General features: G+C 41.0%; 1 protein-coding gene across 1 annotated transcript in view; it reads left to right on the top strand.

Moving 5' to 3' along the window:
* Positions 1 to 22,224, top strand: part of neo1a (neogenin 1a) — a gene marked incomplete at its 5' end in the record, with an annotated part of 184,754 nt that overhangs the window by 102,344 nt on the left and 60,186 nt on the right. Inside the window, one exon of the mRNA XM_079253663.1 lies at positions 7,528 to 7,664. Within this exon, the coding sequence (XP_079109789.1) occupies positions 7,528 to 7,664 (137 nt within the window). The remainder of the gene's footprint in view (positions 1 to 7,527; positions 7,665 to 22,224) is intronic.

Consider the following 22,224-nt stretch of genomic DNA (forward strand, 5'->3'; position numbering starts at 1 on the left):
TGTATAAATATCAAAAGTGCAATGTCATTCACTGCATTGCCATGTGTTATGTAATTATAAAAGCACAACAGAAGTCTTGCAATGTAGCTTTGATTCGTAATGGTGTTATTCAAACCACCAATTCTTTAATAAAAAAAATTTAAGATGCACGCAGACTATTTAAAAAGATGTCATGGCTGCACAAACACCACTTGATTTAAAATTTCCAACTCATGTTAACAGTCCTTCAGATGCAATCATCCATAATTGGCTGCCCGTTTTAAATGAAATCATAGCGACTCTCCACAGTTTAACCCTGCTCTTTGCTCTGCAGCCTTTAAAGTTTCGCTGCAGAGTTAACACCCACACAATCCAACATTTTTTCCTGAAGTTTTTAATATCCAGTTTGTGTTTCCAAAGCAATTTTGTGGCATGGTGGTGCGCTTATGTGTGTAATCTTTCAAACGGCACAGAAAATGGCAGTCGTGATAAACATGTTTGTGGTAAAAACTAAACCCTTCAAAGAGGCTGAAAAAATATACAATCTGCTACTGACACTCCTCTCACCGTGAGAACTGAAGTATATGATCACGGCTGTTTGTTTGGCTGTTTCTTCACAATTACTGAAACTACCTCGCCGACTTTTACGGCGAAAAGTGGGCAAAGGCACAAATTTGTTTGTAAATCTGGATATATTGACAAGATTGGACGCTGGCCTTTGCAGATGGTGAACTATGATTTTCTTCTTGCAGTCAGAAATCCCAGTCATGTTTCAGATCTTTAGTAGAGCAACTCAAAGAACACTATAGAATTGTTTCTCTTAAGTTATTAAAGATGAGGATAAAAACAAATATTGTCATTTTCATCTCAGTGTAAAAATGTGAGTATAAATATAAACTCCTTGCCACTTAGCAATGTAATTTTCTGTGTTCATAACTGGGGCTGAAATCCATCTTCCATACTTTGTGATTTAATTGTCAAAGCGGCTTGTTAAATGATGACACAGGTCTCTGCTTGGAAATTGCACCCCCATAATAAAATGAATACATCTCTGCAACCGCTAGGTCTATTTAAAGACTATTAGAGTCATATTTAAGGGAAAACTTGTGAGATGTGTTAGGATGTGTAAATATCAGTATTGTATAAGTGTTATGATAAAAAGAAATGAGGAAGGCACAAATTAAATGTTTTTATTCAAGTTCAACATGTGAACATTAGTTCTGAAAAAGTCAGCAAAATTAGAGCGGTTTTATAACAGGCAGTTCTGGGTCTCCAAAATGCCCATTTTGGCACAGTTTGGTACCATTTGTTCTCAGTCTCCCAAATAATGGGTGTCAGGTTTTAAAAGGTGGGGAGGTAGTGTGTGAGTAACACTGCGTATGTATGAAGCCATGCTGGTTTGAAAGCTGGATTGATGTATTATTGTATTATATAAAGTCCAATGAATCTGATCATAATGATTAAGGATGCACCAATCCACTTTTTGGGAGTTTCAATCCGATACTGATATCTGAAATTTGAATATCTGTCGATATCGATATTTGCAGATACCAAATCTGTTTATGTGAACATTATTGTGACTATGGTTATTATTGCTTTTATAACTGTGTAAGATTTCATTAGGTTGTAATAAATTACCCATCCTTTCTTAAGTTACCTCACCAATACAAATATATTAACATTACAGATGTAACAATATCAACAACTTTTATTTGGATTTGTGACATTTTACCTAAATACAACTATAATTGTGTTGTTTTGAAACAAAGATCTAGCTTTAGTGTAACAAAAAAATGTCACATTTTAACATTCAAGGCATTTATTTCTTTTATAACATGTCCAAAGCATGTCATCAAACACATCTGCGCTGGCTTGACTAGTGTAGTATCTGTTGTGGTATTGGTACACTTTTATTAATACAAAGTTTGAGAACACACGCTTGGTATTGAGTCGATACCAATGCTGGTATCGGTGCATCCCTAATAATGATAGATTGTTTATGTCTCTTTTTAAAATTAATAAACTCAAACTCATGAAACCCATTCCAGGCAGTGCTTTTGAGTAATAATAAGACACCTAAATGTTTTCTGCAGTTTGACAGTGTTAGACTAATAGTACAAAAACATTTTTAACAATTGTGCCTTTCTGTTCCTTTGTCACATCAGAGACAAATTAATATGCTTTAAAGTGTTTGAGCTGCGGCCGAAGTTTCCGCTCTGTAATTGTGTTAGTACTGTATGTTAGAGGACCTTTGGGTGGTTTTTGCTTATGTGAGGAAAAAAAATCTTATCTTACAACTACACTCAGTTGAAGTGCACTAAAACCCTCCCAGTTATAGAAGCAACCGTTCAGTAACATGTAGTTCAGTAGTATGTAGGAAAGGGATAGTTTGTTGCTGGAGAAAAACTGGGACCTCACATGTTTTACTAATCAGTTTCACACAAATCTAAAAGTGACTGATTGCTGTTGTTTTAACAGATTGATGAAGCCTTTAATGTTCCATATTTCATGCCTGAAAGGAGCCTAATTGGGAGCGCGACTGGCTTGCAAAGTAGATCTCCAGCACTTAAACTTCTTTAAGAGAATCCACGCAGTTCCAGTTCCACTAAGACACGCTGGTAAAATTACAGACAGTAGCAGGAAGGGGTAAAGGAACGGTCTTGTTGGCATGTGCTGCAGAGAAAACAAGACAAGCAACATGGGTTGTCTGGTAGAGCAGCATGGGATGTCTCTTTTTTAGAATGTCTGTCTCTCTGGCTTTCCTGTTCTAGTGGCTTTTTTTTTTTTTTTTTTTTTGCTTTTTGGTCATCATATTTTCGGCGTCAAGAGGGAATTACAGAAAAGATGGCTTATATGCAGAATCTGGAGTTGCTCCCTACTTGACGTCTAAAACGATGCAGCAGCGGTTGGGAAAGAACTGATGAGTGTTTCATACAGATTGCCTGCACATCATCTCTCACAGCATAAAGCAGCTCACCTGAAACGCATCACCGTGCCTGTTCAGCAGACATTATGTCTGAGCGTGTCCTATTTAAAGGCTTTATAGTTGTGTGGAATACAGCTTTGTAGTTGTGACACAGCATGGAGTACGCAAGGTTCATGTGGCTTCCAGTCCCCACAGAGTCCACCAGACCCATCTAAAAGGATATTATGTGGATTGTAGGCTGCAGGCTCCATTGTAATATGCAGTAATCAAACGATCGGTTTATTCTCGGGGACCCTGGTAAGGGGGAAAACAAATAAAGTCAGGTATGCAGAAGTTGTTTTTGTCTCCAGGGCCTCACAGCTCTTTATTACAATCCAGAGGAAAATATAAATGTTTTCAAGGCTGAGTCACTTGAGAAGCTGCAGCTTGGGCTTTTGGCACCAGGTTGTTTTTCATTAATCGCACATTAATTTCTATTTGTTTATTCATTCACTTATTTCCTCAGCTGGCCTGGCATCCTATCTTTGTTTCTTTTTTTCCTTCATTTGTTTCTCCACTTTTGTAACTCACATCTCAAGCTAAACAATTCCCATTAGATCCTGCTTTTGGGAATAAAAAGAAGGTAAATTTATTCCCATCTTTGTCAAATTAAATCCCACCTCTTTCCTAAAATCTTGGAACATGCCTCAAATCAATGAAAGTGAGTCCAAAAGCTTAAGTTCACTTTTTACATTTCCTTGCGAAGCTCTTGGACCCCAACATGAGTTTTTTTTGTAAACATTCAACAGCAACAACAAAAGTAATCAAACCAAGGACGAGAAAAACTTTGCCTGTATTTTCCCATTTATACCAAATCTCCTGTTACACTGTGACAGTTGTGATTCCACCTTGTTTCCCCCTGTGTGCCTCAGATAAAGTGACCCATGCACAACCACTGTCAGAGCACCGATTGCTCCGTGATGACATACCGTACTGCCTCCATCAAACACCCACGCCCACAATTCTTCAGCGATCTGCTGCTTCCCCTCGGTGCTGACCTTGCCACCAGTCTGCGTTAAGCAGGGCTGAGTCACCGCACACACACACACACACACACACACACACACTAAATGTGCCCACCACCACACATCTGAAATGTCTGGAAAGAAAGGAAGCTGTTGTTCCCTCTAAAGTCGGATGACAGAACAGAGAAGATTGTGTGACAGGACATCTTTTCTGAGGTTGTTGCACATAAGAGAGGAGCAGAGCGATGGATATTTATTTATTTGTATTTTTCAAGATGTGGAGACTAAACCGCTGTGTATCTTTTAAGAAAACCAGTCAGCAGAAACGGTGATATGTGTGAAAACAAAGCTATGTATGTAAAAAGCTTAAGAAGAAGAAGAAGAAGAAGAAGGGATGAGGTGCATCCATGATGCCTAGCGTGAGGCAGCAGATCTGGGGTTGCTTCAGATGGCCAGGTTTAAGTTCAGCAACATTATGTGGCAGAAAAATGAGGCCAGAAGGGAACTTAATACACGGAATGATCAGGTTTTTCCATTAATAGATATTTTTTGTCCCTTATGGCACCAGCATATGCCGGGGTGACAATGCAAGGATTCATCAAGCTAAACCTGAAAAGGAATGGTTTCAGGAGCATAGGATGGACACAAGACTTGAATGAATTGACCATGAAAAGTTCAGATGAAAGCTTTTTTGATGTCCTGCTGAAGATTTTTCAGTCGTCAGATTCTCTCGTCATTATCACAGGATGTTGGTGCAAAAACAGCTCTGGAGTTCAACTCTGGATGGAAATAAATGTTACGATATTGTGATGGATCTCCTAAGACTTTTCAGCTAGACATCTGTTAAATCCTCGGAGAGAAATGTCCTTTTTTTTGGTATTATAGAATCACAAGGAGAGAGCTTCTCAACAACGCTGTCAGCAGGTCTTGGGCTCATCCAGCTCAAGCTATTTTGCTTTTCTTCCTTTTCCTTGCGGTGTTATAAACCTATTCTCTGTTCAAATGAGCACTTAAGCCCTTTCAGTTAGAGTTAAGACTTCATTGCTGCAAACGGACAGAAATTGACTGGCTGTTTCACATGAGCTACATGTTCTTTCTCATACAAAAGGAAGCTGTCACTGACTTTTATGGAGCACGCAGCGCAGAAGGCCAAGAGTCTGAATAGTTGTCCTGGTGAGACAAACTGCAGGAATGCCTGGCACAACAAACTCAAATGTCTTCCAGAGGACATTTTTCCATTCAGCAGGGACTTGACATGCAGAGCTTTTACAGCAGAATGAGCCGTACTCTATTGTCCTGCAGGGAAGTGATGTAAATCAAGATATTGTCCATTCCCACCATTCCTCTTACCTTTAACAGACTCTGCAACAACAGAGAAGGCAGCTGCTTGCTGTACATGAACCCACTTTTCTCAGCTTCATACTCAGAGTGTTTTCTGTCAGGCGTTTTGCTGAGTGCATTTTTTTCCCCTCTTTCTGTTTTTTCTTAAGTCTTTCCTTTATTACACCCCGTATTGCTGTCACAATGTGCCTGCGGTAGTGTTTGTTGTTTTCAGTCTTGAGGGATCTTGGATTACCTCATGTTTCTTGTCGGTCTAAATGGGCCGACATCGTTCTCTTGACCTGACTTTGTAAGCTTCCTCCTTGCCTTGAGTGTTAGAGATTTGTTATGAATGGTTGGCTATAGTAAATTCATGCATAATGTGGCTTCTGTGGATTTCATATCGTATAAATGTCACTTTACTGTATCGTTTTTTTAACGTCAAAGCTGAACATTAGTAACATTATTTTACTTTAAATTTGGGCTTTTTGTTTGGGTTTTGCAATAGATGTGGAACTGCAGCCCAGTACCATCAGTGTAAGTCTCATAACCCCACAAAATGATGCATCTGTTCCTGCATTTGAATACATGAAACTGCAACTATTGAAGGTGTTAAAACGAAGCTAGTGTTAAAATCTGTCTTTCCCCTGCAGTAGAATTGAAACAGTAATGTCATTGTGGTAACAGCAGGTTGAGTGCCACTCCAATGGTCCACTCCAGCACAGCCAGACAGGCAGATGGTCTCGCAGACCAATGCTGCCAAACCTGGAGTAGTCATGAAGGGAGACACAACGGAGCTTATGTGGAAAATCCAGCTCTGCGGTTTGTTTAGAACTGAAGCAACCTTCAGCACAGAGTCATCTCCCTCAGTGCACCATTTACCTCTGCATGTATCCCCACTTCTCTGTGCAAAAACAATTATGCCTTGATTTTACCCCCCCTCCTCCTCTTCCCCCACTGCATCTTTTTTTTGCTGTGGCTCTCTGAATTTTTATCTTCTCCAGACAACCCTCCCTATCTGAATGCAGAGTTCTCTCTGGGAGCTATTGATTGCTGTTTTCATTCCTCTCAGCCTCCTTCGACTCCATACTCAAGTATTCATTGAATCAAGCCAGAACTTGGCCACAGACTGGTCCTAATGGGGAAATGGTTGGTCACCAGTTCAGGGGGAGGGATGTACAAATATATTTACAGTTTTATTCTAGGATTAGGCATCAAACAATAAGTATTTATGATTATGCTCATCTCTGGAGTTTTACTCCAGTACTAATAATTGTTTCTTATCTGTCAGTTTCCCACCCATCTCTTTATACTGTGCATTTATGTATTATTGTGAGTTTAGCTAGAAAGTATTTATGTTTATGGTAACTGAAAGACAACACATTGTTTAAAATGAGCATTTTAAGCCCTCACGAGAAAAGGAAAATGCTCAGCATGTTTGGGGCTGAAAGCATCTCTAATAATATTATGATGCTTCGTCATTTTTCTGCTTGTTGAATTGGACTGGAGTTCTTAAAGTATGATTCTTTTGTTTTTGTTTTTGTTTTTTTTAGCTACTTTACAGATCTATGTCACTGCTGTTATTTAACAGCTGATGAAAGAAAATGAAAACATTTGTTGAGACCATGAAACAACTGGCGGGTTGCTGCTGTGCAGGCTACGCCGGCTTGCACATTGATGCACGGTCTTGTGGAAAGGCTCCTGCAGAATAAAACATGAAGACATCTGTCATGGAGCATCTATTTTTCAAAAGCATTTTGATTACAAGATGTTATGCTTTTTTTTATTTCAACCTGACTCAAATGGCAGTATGTGGCTAAGTTTGAAAAAATCCTGAATTTTTCTATAGCTTTATCGGCATTAATGTTGAGTGTTTGATTTTTTCTTTTTCCATTTTAATCTTTTATGAAAGGATGCTTGACTTGCTTGAAGCATATTTTATTTATTCAGAGAGTCGGTGTGAGGTGACAGAGCAAGGAAATGAGGACAAAATGTGGAGTCAAACTCAGGTCAGAAGGGAAGCTCCAGAAAAGCCACCGTAACCAGTGAATGATACGAGAGAAGGGCGAATGTGTTTCATGTAAATAAGCCTGTCATGACTTTCTACGCACTAAGCAAGTCTATTAAAAAGAGTGCTGCTGCTCAAGTTCAGCTCTGCCCAGATAGATATGTGGAGCAACCTGAGAGTTCATCCATGCTGATGCTGACGGTGTTAATGTTGCAACCTTGCAAATAAAAGTCAGGGACTTCAAATGTCTGTTTGTCCTTTACCACAACTGTGTTCTTTCTGTTTTCCAGTGAGGGTCGTGTGGAAGTGATGGGTGGAGGCAGTCTCCAGATCTCCAGTCTAACGGAGGAGGACGCTGGCATGTATACCTGTGTGGCGGAAAATTCCAACAACACTATTGAAGCACAGGCCCAGCTCGCAGTTCAAGGTTAGTTTTTATCAGTCCGCATCATCTACTGTTCTTCAAAGCGGCTCGGCTCGTCTCGGCTTGTCTCGTCTTCATGCCGCTTATCCGAGGTCGGGTCACGGGGGCAGCAGCCTAAGCAGGGAAGCCCAGACTTCCCTCTCCCCAGCCACATTTGCCAACTCTGCGGGGGGGATCCCGAGATGTTCCCAGGCCAGCCGAGAGATATAATCCCTCCAGTGTGTCCTGGGTCTTCCCCGGGGTCTCCTCCCAGAGGGACGTGCCTGGAACACCTCACCAGGGAGGCGTCCAGGATGCATCCTGACCAGATGCCCGAGCCACCTCAACTGGTTCCTCTCGATGCGGAGGAGCAGCGGCTCTACTCTGAGCCCCTCCCGGATGACTGCGCTCCTCACCCTATCTCTAAGGGAGAGCCGGGCCACCCTGCGGAGGAAACTCATTTCAGCCGCCTGTATACGAGATCTTGTTCTTTCGGTCACGACCCACAGCTCATGACCATAGGTGAGGGTAGGAACATAGATCGACTGGTAAATCGAGAGCTTTGCCTTCTGGCTCAGCTCCTTCTTCACCACGACAGACCGGCGCAGAGCCCGCATTACTGCAGACGCCGCACCGATCCGTCTGTTGATCTCGTGCTCCATCCTTCCCTCACTCGTGAACAAGACTCCGAGATATTTAAACTCCTCCACTTGAGGCAGGGCCTCACTCCCGACCCGGAGAGGGCAAACCACCCTATTGCTGCTGAGGACCATGGTCTTAGATTTGGAGGTGCTGATTCTCATCCCAGCCGCTTCACACTCGGCAGCGAATCGCTCAAGCGAGAGCTGCAGATCACGACCAGATGAAGCCAACAGGACCACGTCATCTGCAAAAAGCAGGGACCCAATCCTGAGGCCACCAAGTCGGATCCCCTCAACACCTCGGCTGCGCCTAGAAATTCTGTCCATATAAGTTATGAACAGAATCGGTGATAAAGGGCAGCCTTGGCGGAGTCCAACCCTCACCGGAAACGAATCCGACTTACTACCGGCAATGCGGACCAAGCTCTGACACCTGTCGTACAGGGTCCCTGTACAAGGGGGTCCAGTACCCCATACTCCCGGAGTACCCCCCACAGGAGCCCCCGGGGGACACGGTCGAACGCCTTCTCCAGGTCCACAAAGCACATGTAGACTGGTTGGGCAAACTCCCATGCCCCCTCCAGGACCCCGAAGAGGGTATAGAGCTGGTCCACTGTTCCGCGACCAGGACGAAAACTGCACTGCTCCTCCTCAATCCGGGATTTGACTATCCGGCGGACCCTCCTCCTCCAGGACCCCTGAATAGACCTTACCCCTTCTTAAAAAGGGGGACCACCACCCCAGTCTGCCAATCCAGCGGCACTGCCCCCGATGTCCCACAGCATCCAGAGCCTTAAGGAACTCCGGGCGGATCTCGTCCACCCCCGGGGCCTTGCCGCCAAGGAGCTTTTTGACCACCTCAGCTTTTTTGACCACCTCAGCGACTTCAGCCCCAGAGATAGGAGAGTCCCCCAGCTCTGCTTCCTCATCGGAAGACGTGTTGGTAGGATTGAGGAGATCTTCGAAGTACTCCTTCCACCGACCCACAACGTCCCGAGTTGAGGTCAGCAGCTCCCCACCTCCACTGTACACAGTGTCGATGGAGCACTGCTTCCCCCTCCTGAGCCGCCGGATGGTGGACCAGAATCTCCTCGAAGCCGTCCAGAAGTCTTTCTCCATGGCCTCGCCGAACTCCTCCCATGCCCGAGTTTTTGCCTTGGCGACAGCCGAAGCCGCATGCCGCTTAGGCTGTCGGTACCCATCAGCTGCCTCCAGAGTCCCACAGGCCAAGAAGGCCTGATAGGACTCCTTCTTCAGCTTGACGAGAGTTTTTTTCTACTTCTAAATTTTAGTGACGTTCCGGGGGAAGAACTCAGTGATTGGTCATCTATTCTAGGTTGTCCACATTCATTCAATTCAATTCAATTCAGCTTTATTTATATAGTGTCAAATCAGGGCAATGCCATCTCAAGACGCTTTACATACAGAGAAAAACAAAACAAAACAAAAAAACATAATGAAAGCAAATTCATAATAGCCTACATCAGGAAACCAACAGATTGAGTTTTCTCCATAAGAAGAAAACCACGCCAATTCTCACTGCTCACAGTATAAGTACTCCTAGCAATTGGCCAATCAGACTCAGCCTGCTGGCAGGAGGGGCGGAGCTTTCTCTGTTCGCTTGTTTCTGACAGAGGCTGATCTGAGAGGATCAATACAAAATGAATGAAGGGGTTTGTGGAAAAATGCTTGATTACTTCTTGCCCTTTGGACTTGCATATTAAAATAAACTAAACTGAAATGTGGACACTTTAGCCAAAGGTGAAATCTGGTTCATCCAGTTGTCTACGATTATATGCAGCACATTGAGTTTGCTTTACTTTGCTATAAAACAGGGGTGCCCAATTCCAGTTCTAAAGGTCTAACCATCCTGCAACTTTTAGACGCAACCTGTCTCTAACACATCTGAATCAAATGACTGGCTTGTTACCAGGCCTCTCCAGCGCTAAACGACATGCAGATAAGCAAATTCAGCCGTTTGTTTGGAGAAGAGATGCATCTGAAGGTTGCAGGATGGTGGATCTTGAAGACCAGACTTGGACACCTCTGCTTTACAAGGTCAAAGACACAAAACCATGACTGTGACAGTGATACGGATCAAAAGATGGAAAGTTAAAATTGAAAACATACACGGCATCTTCTTCAGAATGGTTGAATCTTCACAATACAACAAGAATTTTCAAAAAATACATGCAGTGTAAATAAATAGAAAGAAGTTGCAGCTTTTGGTTGATGCTTGTGTTGAACAGTCTGGCAGCAGTTTGGATTAAAAAAAACAAAAAACCTGCCATGCTACACCCACAAGAATCATATCATCAGAGTTTTTAAAACAGGGTTTCAATCATCCTGCTGTGCTTGCAAATCAGCCAACATGTAAACATATTAGTGGCTTCATTGTTTGAAGAAAATGAGAACCCAAGTGACAGGACTAAATGTATGCACAAATTGGAAATTAGTGAGGAGTGTTGACAGATGTGGCTGCATTCGTTACTATGGAGACAGTCTCTCCACGTCTAACTGAACTCTGAAAGCATCCCTCCTTCCAGGAAGACCATCTCATTTCATCTTATTATGTTTAGGAATTAGCTTATTGAAAGCCCTCTGGACTTTCAGACATGAAACAAAGCTGAGAGTTCAGATTGGAAGGAAGGGAAACAAGTTGCTTCTCTGGTATGCAAACCATCCAGAGGTAAAAGAGAGCAGGCACATACACATGTAGTCATTGTTTAAACACTACAGATCTAATATCTTTACCCCCTCTGGGATAACAGAAGGGTCTTCTATGTGTGCATAAATAGTTTGAAAACGAAAACATCATAAAAAGTCTTTTTAAAAAAAGTAGAAGACAAAGAAGAGTTCATACATAATTATTATAAAATGCAAAGAAATTATTTAAAATATAAGTTTTTGTCATTTTCTTTTGAACAGGTCCAATTTCTCTTTAACTTGTGGACAGTTAATCAGATAATCTGGTTATACTGAGTGAAAGTCATGAGCACTGTAACCTGATTAAGTCATTTAACACAGTATATATATGTCAGGTGTGGTGGTGTTAATGCAGCTTTCCAAGGTTAAAATCTGGGGTTTTTGGGGGGAAAAAAAATCTGCTATTCCCATTCTCAGGTCTGTAGTTCTTTTCTGTTCTCCAAAATTATATTAAATCACAGTGGTTTGATAAAATTTTGTATTCATCTGTGGTAAAATGCAGTAGAAGTTAACAAAAAAGAAGTCACATCGTAATGAAAATGGTGCCGTTGCCTTTGAGTGACTGACTTTAGTAAAATATTTCAGATATTTGCTGTGTTCAAGGTTTTAAATAGTGAAACCTTATTTAGGAGTCATTATATTGGATGTCAAATTAGACACTGTCATGTTAAAATTACTTAGGCTGTCAGTCATTCCTAATGTTTATTTACCATAAGTTGTCCTGAGTTAACTTGTTATTGCACATTTTTTCTTGGCTGGATATTTATTATGTTTTTTAAACTCATATTAGGCAAAGCAAGTTTCTTTGTATAGCACATTTCATGTAAAAAAAAAAAAAAACAATTCAAAGGGCTTTACATAAAAACATCAAATGCTTTGCAGGTGTTGTAAAGAGAAGACAACAAAAATGGCAAAAATCACAATAAATTAGATTTAGATTAGCACTTATGGACGTTAAAGAATAAATCAATTTAGTTTCTTGTTATATTTACATGAGATTGAATGACTTTACAATACACACATGCCCCCTTTACACAAACACACATGCTCTCCTCCTTACCATTTCACGTTGAAACATGCTTTATGGAGAAGTAAACTGCCCTCAGTGCTCTAACACCAATTCCAACTTCCTTAGTTTATCCATATCAGCTGTTGAAAGAGTGCTGCTAGTAGGATTATCAAGATATCTGCTGAAAACTTTGCATTGCAGTCAGGCTTTAGAGGAATAGGAGGACTCTGGAGTAGCTGTGTGCTTTCACACCAGGGGGTATTTAAGACATGACGTACTACGTTGGTAACTCAGTTCATATTGTCAGGAGGTAAAAACAACTTTAATGTTGTCTAAGTAGCATCTTGCAGAACTTTAAAGCTAAACTATCCATTTAAAAGACCCATTCTGTGTCCATTTCAAAGCTATGTTTTTTCTACATCACTTCCTGAAACTAAAGCAGATTGTGCTTAATGCATCATTAATGCTTAATTCATCATGACAGCTCTAAAAATGGCAAACAGATGTATCCTGTTTCTTTATGCAGAGAGTCAGAAGCATTTGGTTTAACAGAACTTTAAATCAAGGAAACACCACGAGGCTCCCTCTGAAGGTTCATTGCATTTCACAGACATGTGCACCGCGCCATGATTCCAACCTTTTCTTCCCAATTCCCTTCATCTCCTCGTCACCCTTCAACCCTATTTTCATCACTTCCTGTCACTTGCTGTGATTAAAAGAGATGGCATTGAAAAGTCGGCTCAGGTCACCTGAATTCATTCCTTTTCACTCTTCACCAAATTCCCTCTGAAATCCTTTGTGGCCTCAGCTGAGCTTGATCCCCACCATCCTCCGCCGTCAATGTGACAAGGCAGCGGAAGATTGATCAGCACTCCTGGAATGCTGTCGAATGTCCTCATAATACAATAAAACAGTTTGATTAGTTCCTGTGTAGTAGACTCACAGGGCTAATTGCATTTGCTTCCACCACATTCACGAGAAGGCCAGATTGGAGCATTGATTTGCTCCTTTAACAACAGAAGTGACGCTGGAAAGGTCAACTGATTCCCTCAATAAGTAGTTACGTCTGTAAAGGACACTTAAATCAATGTGATATGAATCTATACGAACAAATTAACAATTTTTCAACAATGACTTCCACCAGAAACCCCTGAGGATGTTTTTCCCTACAGTAACAGGAGGAAAATGTGTGTTTACAGCAAGTGGCTTTCCATAAACTGCACAGTTTGTATTAAGGAAAAGATGCAGAAAGCCAGTTGGGAATTTGATGTAACTGGAACACTGTTGAGTTTTGCCTGGAGATAGCTTGAGGGTCTGGGATGCAGCTGGCACTCATATGTAGCGGGAGAGAAATAAAACCATACACACACAAACATACCATCATGATGTTAATTATACACTTATGTATGTGTACTGTGTGGAAGCAAACCACCTCTGTGGATCCAAATATGTATATTTTTTCAGTTTTGGCTGAAAGGTAGAACAGCAGGTTTTTTTGTTGTATTACACCAACTGAGGCAACTGAAAATAAAATATCAGCATACTTTCAGACCCTACAGCCAAAAAATCTTGTCACACCGGCCTCGATTTAAGACGTTCAAACCTTGATCTTGTCCAAAACCATGACCCAGTTGTTGTTCTGGCTCAACGTTACAATGCCCGTTTTTGAGCCTGAAAAGCAAGTTAAAAGGAAATTTTAGACAATGAGGCGCAGATAAATTGAAAGCAGTTTTCTCACTTGGAAACTTTTAGATTGTAGATCTCCCAGATTAATGTGGCGTAGCATCTTCTACCGTCCGAGCACAATGCTGAGACTGTACATAAATATGGTTTTTAGAAATCTGAAATGCTCTGACATCTTCATTGCATTTCTAGTCATTGAACAACTTGTTTTACTGACCATTAAAATGAAAGGGTCAACAAAAAAAAAAGAAAACCCTCTGGCTAATACCTATCCATGCTGTTGTCCTTTGGGGCCATTTAGACCCCAAATGAAGTATTGTTTTCATAATGATTTTTATTAATCACATGAAATATTCTGACAAGAAGGGGGGTAATTCAAGTATATGGTTTTACCATAGACCGTATATGAAAGATGGACCGAGCCTCCGACGGTTAAAAGTGAAGCCTATGCGGAAGTGCATAAAACTGCAGTTTCCCCTTCGTCCACTAGGGGCTGGCTCCAAAACAGAGGAAATCCCCATAGACTCCCATGTTTAAAAAAAACTTCACAGCAGAAATAAACATGTTTACATCCTGGTTCAAAAATCCATTTTTTTTGGTTTGATAGGTCAGGTTTACCTTCATGACAACTGTGGGGGGAGTGAATTTTTTTCTAACTTGCCCATTTAAAAGTAATTTAATCTCGAAGTTCGGCATATTTAGGGGCGTGTCCTTTTGATTGACAGGTAACCAATCTCCCGTGTCAAGTCAGAAGAACGTAGAACAATGGCAGTTTTTTAGCCAGTGACTTAGCTTTAGCCCGCTTACCTCCATTAGCTGGTTAGCTCCTGTTATCTCCAGGTTATCTCGGTTAGCTCTTAGCTACAGGCAGCTTGGATTTCGCTTGATGTCAATCATCCACCATGACACTCAGCCCCTCTCTCAGTTCCGCCTCTTTGCCCATATTTGTGTTTTCCGTGCGAGACGACACGCATGCCCCTGCCAAGATGGCGATGGTAGGAACCGCCCACCGAGCTTCACTTCAGCTCTTCAGAAACCTATGGGTGACGTCATGGAGGCTCTGTCCATCTTTTTATATGCAGTGTATGGGTGTGACAATATTGGGAGGACAATATGAGCATAAGGGATGCTGTTTCTACTTATTAGTACACGTTGTTGTAGTGGTCAATACTGTCACCTCACAGCAAGACTGTTCCACATTCAAAGTTCAGCTGGGATGTTCTCCAAATGCAGGCCTGGGTTCATATGAGCTTCTAAACCTTGTCTGAGCAACACTCAGGTACATTTCCAGCACTATTTATGTACATTCTTATATGAATGGTCATTCGTTATATTTCAACGTTTTAACTTGTATAAAAAACTTAATATTCTGCTGCATTAATTTCAATTAGAAGAATAGATGTTTAGAAACCATGAAAACCTTTAGTGTTAAACTCGGTGCAGGACAGGGTCTCATTGCAAACAAAAAACTAAGTCATGATTCAGCTGCCCACTTTGGACCATCAAAACAGGAAAATCTCTGTTGTGTTAGCTGTAAATGAGATAGCTGTGCTGTGGACAAACATTCCTTCACAAGCGATAATGTCAGCTGCCCCTTTCACAAACATGGGATAGGTGTTGTCTTATTAAATGCAATCACTCTGTCAGTGAGTTAAAGAGGAGGTTTATATGTGCAGAGATGGCCGCTTGTCCTTGCATCATAGCTGCTGGGAAAATGTGTTCTGCTGCAGCAGAAGTTTCTGATGTGTTAACAGTACCTTTTAGACCACTTAAATCATATCTTAGGGCCCCATGCGGGGTGTCGACACACACAAATGTGTTTCTATGATAACTGTGAGCGTGTGTGTGAGTGTTTTGTTCGCCTTTGGTATGACATCTCACCCTCTATTAGAGCTGGCAAGAGGATAAATGAGACCAGAGGAGGCAGCAGCCTTTGATTATGGCCTTGCGTGACTGGGGCACCACCCAGACCTGGACTCTGTGTGTATGTGTGTGTTTGTGGTTAAGTGTGTGTGCAATACAAAAATAGTATCTAACCTGTTTGTTACCATTTTTATAGAGCTCTAGTCAGTGGTCCTCATCTATCATGCTGTTGTGCTATCATGTCATCAGCGTAATTGTTATTTCCACCATGCAGGAAATCCCTGTTCTCCTTTAAAGTCTTTCCAATGGATTTATAGCCACAGTCATCAGAAGTGTTTTTACGAAAAAAAAAAATAGATTGTGGGTGAAATGCAGATTGGACAAAATCTATTGGCCATTTTGGCACCCTGCCCTGCTGCCCTCCCTTTGGTGCCATGGGGCTGTAATAAGTTGGTTGAAATAAAAAGAAACTTTCCATTTTTGGCTATTAAAAGAATCGCAGTCATATTGAGCAAAACACCAGTTTGGAACACACCTATTTTTCCCCACACAGGGGATGTTATCTCAGCCAGGTGTTTATGTGCGATTCCCTTCTATGTCCTTTCTGCTGCTTTTACAGCTGTTGTTTATTTCACATAGAGGATTTTATTAACATGCAATTTATGTTTACTGACTTCTATTTATTCTGCGCATGTCCTTCTGCAAGATCCATTATGCTACAGTCCCAGGTCACCTCTTCTACTGTGGGGAGCTAAATCCAGCTTGGTGCATCTTATCTGGTGTAAGAAATATGAGGTGAAACATACTTTGAATGCCGAATTGCTAGTTTTATGTAATGTTCTTTGGGGAAATCAAACATCTATATATTTCCATTTCATTAAAGCTGGGGTAGGTAATGTTGGGGATCTACCAAGATCTGAAAGTAGCACCCGGTCTTGCCTCATTCACCTCTGGTTTTGCTTCTTGTGTGATCCAAGGCTTTTTTCTCACCTCCGCAAAGGAGGTTGTTTTCACCAGCGTTTATCTGTTTGTGTTCAAGATAACTCAAAAAGTTATGGATGGATTTTAATTAAATTTTTGCAAGTTGTTGGAAATGTGAAAAGGAAGTACAGGTTTAATTTAGATGGTGATCCGGATCACCGTTTGGATCCAGGAATCTTTTAAATGCCGTGGCTGAGGTTTGCGCTCTCCGAGTGCTTTTCTAGTTTGCAGCTTTTTCCACCAACGATTTTCTCTTTCTCAGCTGTTTAGCAGGAGGAGGCAAATAAACCGAACCGGATCGAGAAATCCTTCCTGCATTTTCTCAGCTGCGTAGAAGCTTCCGAAATATAAGAAATGAACAACTTCAATTCGGCCCGAACGTTTTAATTGGTCAGAGTTTTTACCGATTTACAGTAAACTGAGGAGTCTAACTGTATTTCTTATTGTTCATGATTTAAAAATGTATAGACTACTATCAGGACGAGGAACCACTTCACCCGGAGTTTTTGAAGTAAGGATATGTACTTTTACTGATTAGAAACCAGTATAGAAACCACTATAAACCTAGCTTCTACACGCTGGTGATTCATCGCAGCCCATTTGAAACTAGTCAGTACAAAAACAGGCCAAATTCCTGTTTTGTGCTTTCTCATGGCTTTTCCAAGTCACTTTCTTAATTAATGGAAACATTAATGTCTTCAGACAGAGTCTTCTTCACTTTACTTTATTATTGACTACAATAGAATTTCATTGCTTCCCACCGCAATAGCCTTACATATTTATTTATTCATTCTTCTTTTTTTTTTTTACTGCTTATTCCAGTTCATAGACATGGGAAAAATGGAGCCTATTCCAGCAATATGCTGGTGAGAGATAATGTCCACCCTGGACATGTCTTCAGTCCATCGCAAGGAAAACCGACACAAACAGCCATTCATGTAATGATGTATTTGTCTATTATATTGGCGTCAGTGATAATTCATAATTCTGTAACAACATAATTCCCATTTTGAGATGATCAGATTGTTCTATTGCATTTTATTTCTGTTTTATAATTGCGGATGATAATTGCGAATATAACCATTCTTACCTAAGTTATGCATGTAGTATGGACTGAATAAGTCTGAACAAATTAGATATCCTTTGTCGCGCTTTCAGTGCAGTCCCAGACATTTGCATTGGATCGGTACACTGAGATGAAGACGGAGGAAAGACCTCAGACTCCCGAATGCCAGCTTTGCAGGCTTTGTCTCAGCATGTCATGGACAAAATTCATGCATCTGCTTTCACTCAATTCTTGTCATTTTAGAAGCATCAGGAGTCCACTAAAACATCCAAAGATTGAAACACATCTCCGTGGCTCTGCCTGTGGGAGCACTGCATTATCAGCTCATTTATTAGGAATGCAAGCACCAAGCATCTTACTTTCAGCTTTACCGCTGAAGCTGTTTGCTTTGGCGAGGACTCGAGGTAAAACTGCTATCTCTGGAAGAGCAGGATGGGTAATTAGTGCAGTCCGAGATCCACTTGCCCTGGGCATAAACCCAGACTACCTATGAGGAATGACTTCCCCTTAAAACTAACTAGAGTCTGGACTAGACTGCCAACCATCGCATATTTGGACCCTTCAGCTTAAACAATCAAACATTAAGGCAAAACATAGGACTGCAGCGGCCTAAATATTTGGTAATAAATATCCACATAAGTATTTTTTATTACTTGAATGGTTTACACAGTTAGAGGAGGTTTTCTGTTATCTTTTTTCTTTTTTTTTTTTCTTTTTTTTTTCTTTTTTTCTGTTATCATTTTATTAACACCAAAGGAAGGCGACTGGACCTTCTCCCACTTGGTGCGTCTGTGTTCAGTTTACTTCTGGATATCAGTGAAGCTTTAAGTAAAGTAATCTGCCCAGAATCCCTTTTGGGAATCCTGTGGGGTTTTGTTTTAACAAGCTCACAGTAAGATACACACATGACCTTTTAGTGGCCCTCTTTCAGTAGTGCGCTGGAGTCAGTCAGCATTAAAGCTTCTTTTACTAAGCTACAGGCTAGAGAGATAATACCAGCCCCAAAGAACTGGTTTTGCTCTCCTTTCAGCTGCTCTCCCTCTTTTATATTTGTCTTGATGTCTCCCCCCCCCCTCTTTTTTTTTTTTTTTTTGTATCTGCATTTCCTTTGTTGTTGTTTTTCTGTCCTTGTCGGATTTCTGTCTCATTAGAGAGGGTTATTTGTGTTCCAAAACAAATCAGCTTGTTTGTGGATAATTCAGCTGGTAGAATTGAGCATCTGGTGAAATGTAGACAGCTTTAAGATGTGCAACGTCATTGGTGCGTATGAGGACACATATTCTTTTCTGTTCCTTGCCGCCAATCAATCATACAACTCAGAGGATTCAGATTTAGGTCAAGGGCTCCAGACAGTGCAGAGTTTATTAGAAGTGTGTGATCTGCACAAGTATCTCAAGTGCAAACACAAACCAAGCATGCTCTTTACTCTCTTACATTTGATTTTTATAATAGAAATAAAGTCACATTTGCTTCCTTTTTAACAAGCAAAAATACAAGTAAATGACCAATTAAAAATGGTTTAAAGCTGGACAATCAGCTCTACAGACACAAATACACATCTCTCTCTGCGACTCGAAAGCTCCCCCTAACCCCACCCCCTAAAAGCTATATCGGTACATTTAAGGGCTTCTACTCATTGCTCAGTCCAATAGGTTCCAAATGTCTGAACTCCATTTAGAGAAAATGGTGCATGTCTGCTTAGATGGAGAGCAGGAGGGGCCGGCTGAAGATGGCGAGATAGACAGGGAGTTATGGGGAGATTAAGAGTCAGGGAAAAAAGACTGGAGACTGAGTGGTGGATCCAAAAGAGAGGGAGAGATAAAAAGAGCTGCAGGGTACCAGCAACCATCAAACCTGTCACCAGCAGTCCTCACTAGGGGGCTTTGCACAGACACACACAGACGCACATGTATATAACCAGACACAAATACGTACACAAAGACATTGTGATGCGGAGCAAACACCCATATGAAAATGGTGAACGTGCACAGACTGAGACAGCGTGGATATGTCTGCATGCATCAGGAGGTACGTCAACACACCAATTTGTATCGTGGAAAAATAAGAAAACATTAACCAGTTAATATATTTCTGGCACGAAATAGGACAAACAAAATTATATATGCCATAACGCAGCAATAGTAACAGGAAAAACAAGATATCTCCAGCATGTTGAACACCGTCGGCTCTCACACACACACACACACACACACACACACACACACACACACACACACACACACACACACACACACACACACACACACACACACACACAGTGACTCACTGATGCTTCAGGGCTGACTCCCTGAAACACGAAAGTAAATGAACAATTCCACCTGCCTCTGCTGCACACCTACTAAAGGCAAATATCCAGCGGACACCACACTGTGAAATGCATCATTCACAGCTCAGGCACCCCCCTGCAGGGAGCATCATTACACACATACCTAGATACACACATAGACTTCTGCACAACAAGCATGCAGACACACAGAGCAGGGTGATGCGTGTCTTGCCAGTCATACAGAGATCTAGTCTGGAGCATCATCATCCTCATTTCCGTTCTGCTGTCACTGGTCAACATTTAGCGGCTCACAGAAAAATCCAGACATTTACTAATCTTAGAGACGTATTCTGTGGCACTATCTGATGCTTTTCTGTTCAACCTGTTTTGCTAAGGGTTAATGGAAGCTTATGGAAGTCCAAAAGGAAAAAAAAAACAAAACATGTTTCACACCAGAATTTTTTGTTTTTAAACTGTTGTCACATACAGTGGACAAAAGGCTTGAACATCCCCTTATTTCTCTGTTTTGCTTCCAAAAAGACAAAAATGTTCTTATTTTCTCAAAAGCAATTTTAAAGAATAGTTGCTTTCATAAAAATATAACAAAATAACATCATTTTCAAGCATAAAATAGCATTTTTCCACCAACAAGGTGATTCCCAGAGAGTTATTAGCTGGCATATGTCAGCATGGTGTGCAGTGTGTGCTTTAAAATTCAAGGAAGCTGCACGTGTGGACGGCAAAAGCCCAAGCCAAACCTTCATCAGAAACAATCTTCATGAGATGTCGGCTGACAGGAAGCCATTTTTTAAAAAGAAAACAGAGAGAAAAGGCTGAGCTGTGTCAGATTTACAAATGAATTGGGCTGAAGGTCAGTGTCAGCAGGTGTAATTCAGGCAGGAATCCTTCCCGAAGCCCCGACCTTAACATTACTGAAACCGTTCAGGATTGTCTTGACTGGAAATAGAACAAAAGACAGCCAACATCCAAAAAATGCTTTTAGATGTCCTGGAGAAATATTCCTAAAAACCACTTTTGGAAATTCCAAGGCAGCTTGACTAAAAGATAAAGTTGACGAGTGAACTTGCTCAAACATTGATGTTCAAACTTGGTAGAACTGTTAAAACCTTGTTTTTTATTCCATCTATGGTAAATGGTTCAACCATTCTCTGCACCTGTTCCCAGTTTTCCTGGATAGTAAATGTGGTGTAGCTCAGGAGTTTTGCAGGATCTACTGTATATATAACCGCTTTTAAACACACCAGGACATTGATTGCACGATGAGATATGTTTGTCGTTTTTAGAGTTTAAATGATTGTATTATCTGCTGCTGTTTTCAGTCAGAGAATTCCTCAGATGTCATCTGAGTGGCATCTGTGTATTTGTAAAAGCTGATGCATTTCACTCAGAGCAGTTTTAACTTCAGTGTTTAACTGTCATGCAAAATAATTAAGATCTTCCAACGCCGGAGTAAAAACTGAAACCCAAAGACTGCATAAACTTGGTGTTTCTCCATTGTTTATTTGCATGAATGAGCTGGCTGAAGGGGATGGACTTTGTTTTCAGTCCTGGCCAATCAATGAGCCGAGCTATTTCCTGGTTAGGGGTCATTTCAGGCAGAACTATCCCCACAGAACTAGTTGTTGTAACTGTGTGACGTTGTCCAGACCATTATTTCTGCTTATTTAAAGGGCAATGTGAAAGCAAAGCAAGGGAAGGTGTGAAATTTCTCAGCATTCCTTCCCCAACTTGTCTGAAACCCTCCAACTATCCTGGTGTGAATGAGCCCTGAGTTGTCATTCATCGTTTTGTTTTATGCTAAATGTTGCTAATTACCTCCATAGTCACCTTTTTATTTGTTACCTTTCTACTGCAAAATATATTTGTCTCTATTTTTCATATTTTTCTTTTGCTTAACTCTAAAACACTAACACCAAGAGAGTACCAGTTCAAAACCAATTGAAAATGGGAGAAAATATGGGAGAAAATCCCTTGACCTTCATCCAAAATGTGCTTTCAATAATACATCTTTGCAAATGGATGAGGTACATCCATGTTAAAACATGCTCCTCAAAAAATAACACTCCCAACAGCATTACAAGCAGGGTCCAAACGGTAGAAAACAACTTGAAAATTAAATATTTATGTTAGTTTTAAGAAACTTTTTCAACTTTTTTAAGAACTAATATTCATCTCTAATGCTCATGATGAGAATAATAACCGTAACAGGCCCACTGTGGAGCTCTTATTTAATATAAAGGTTTGTTTTAATTGCAGAAAGTCATTAAGAAAGCATTACTATTCCGGTTATGGACGGATTTTCATAATATTTTCATGAGTTTCTGGAA

This window comes from Telmatherina bonti (assembly GCF_933228915.1).
Source record: "Telmatherina bonti genome assembly, chromosome: 1".
Taxonomy (NCBI): Eukaryota; Metazoa; Chordata; class Actinopteri; order Atheriniformes; family Telmatherinidae; genus Telmatherina; species Telmatherina bonti.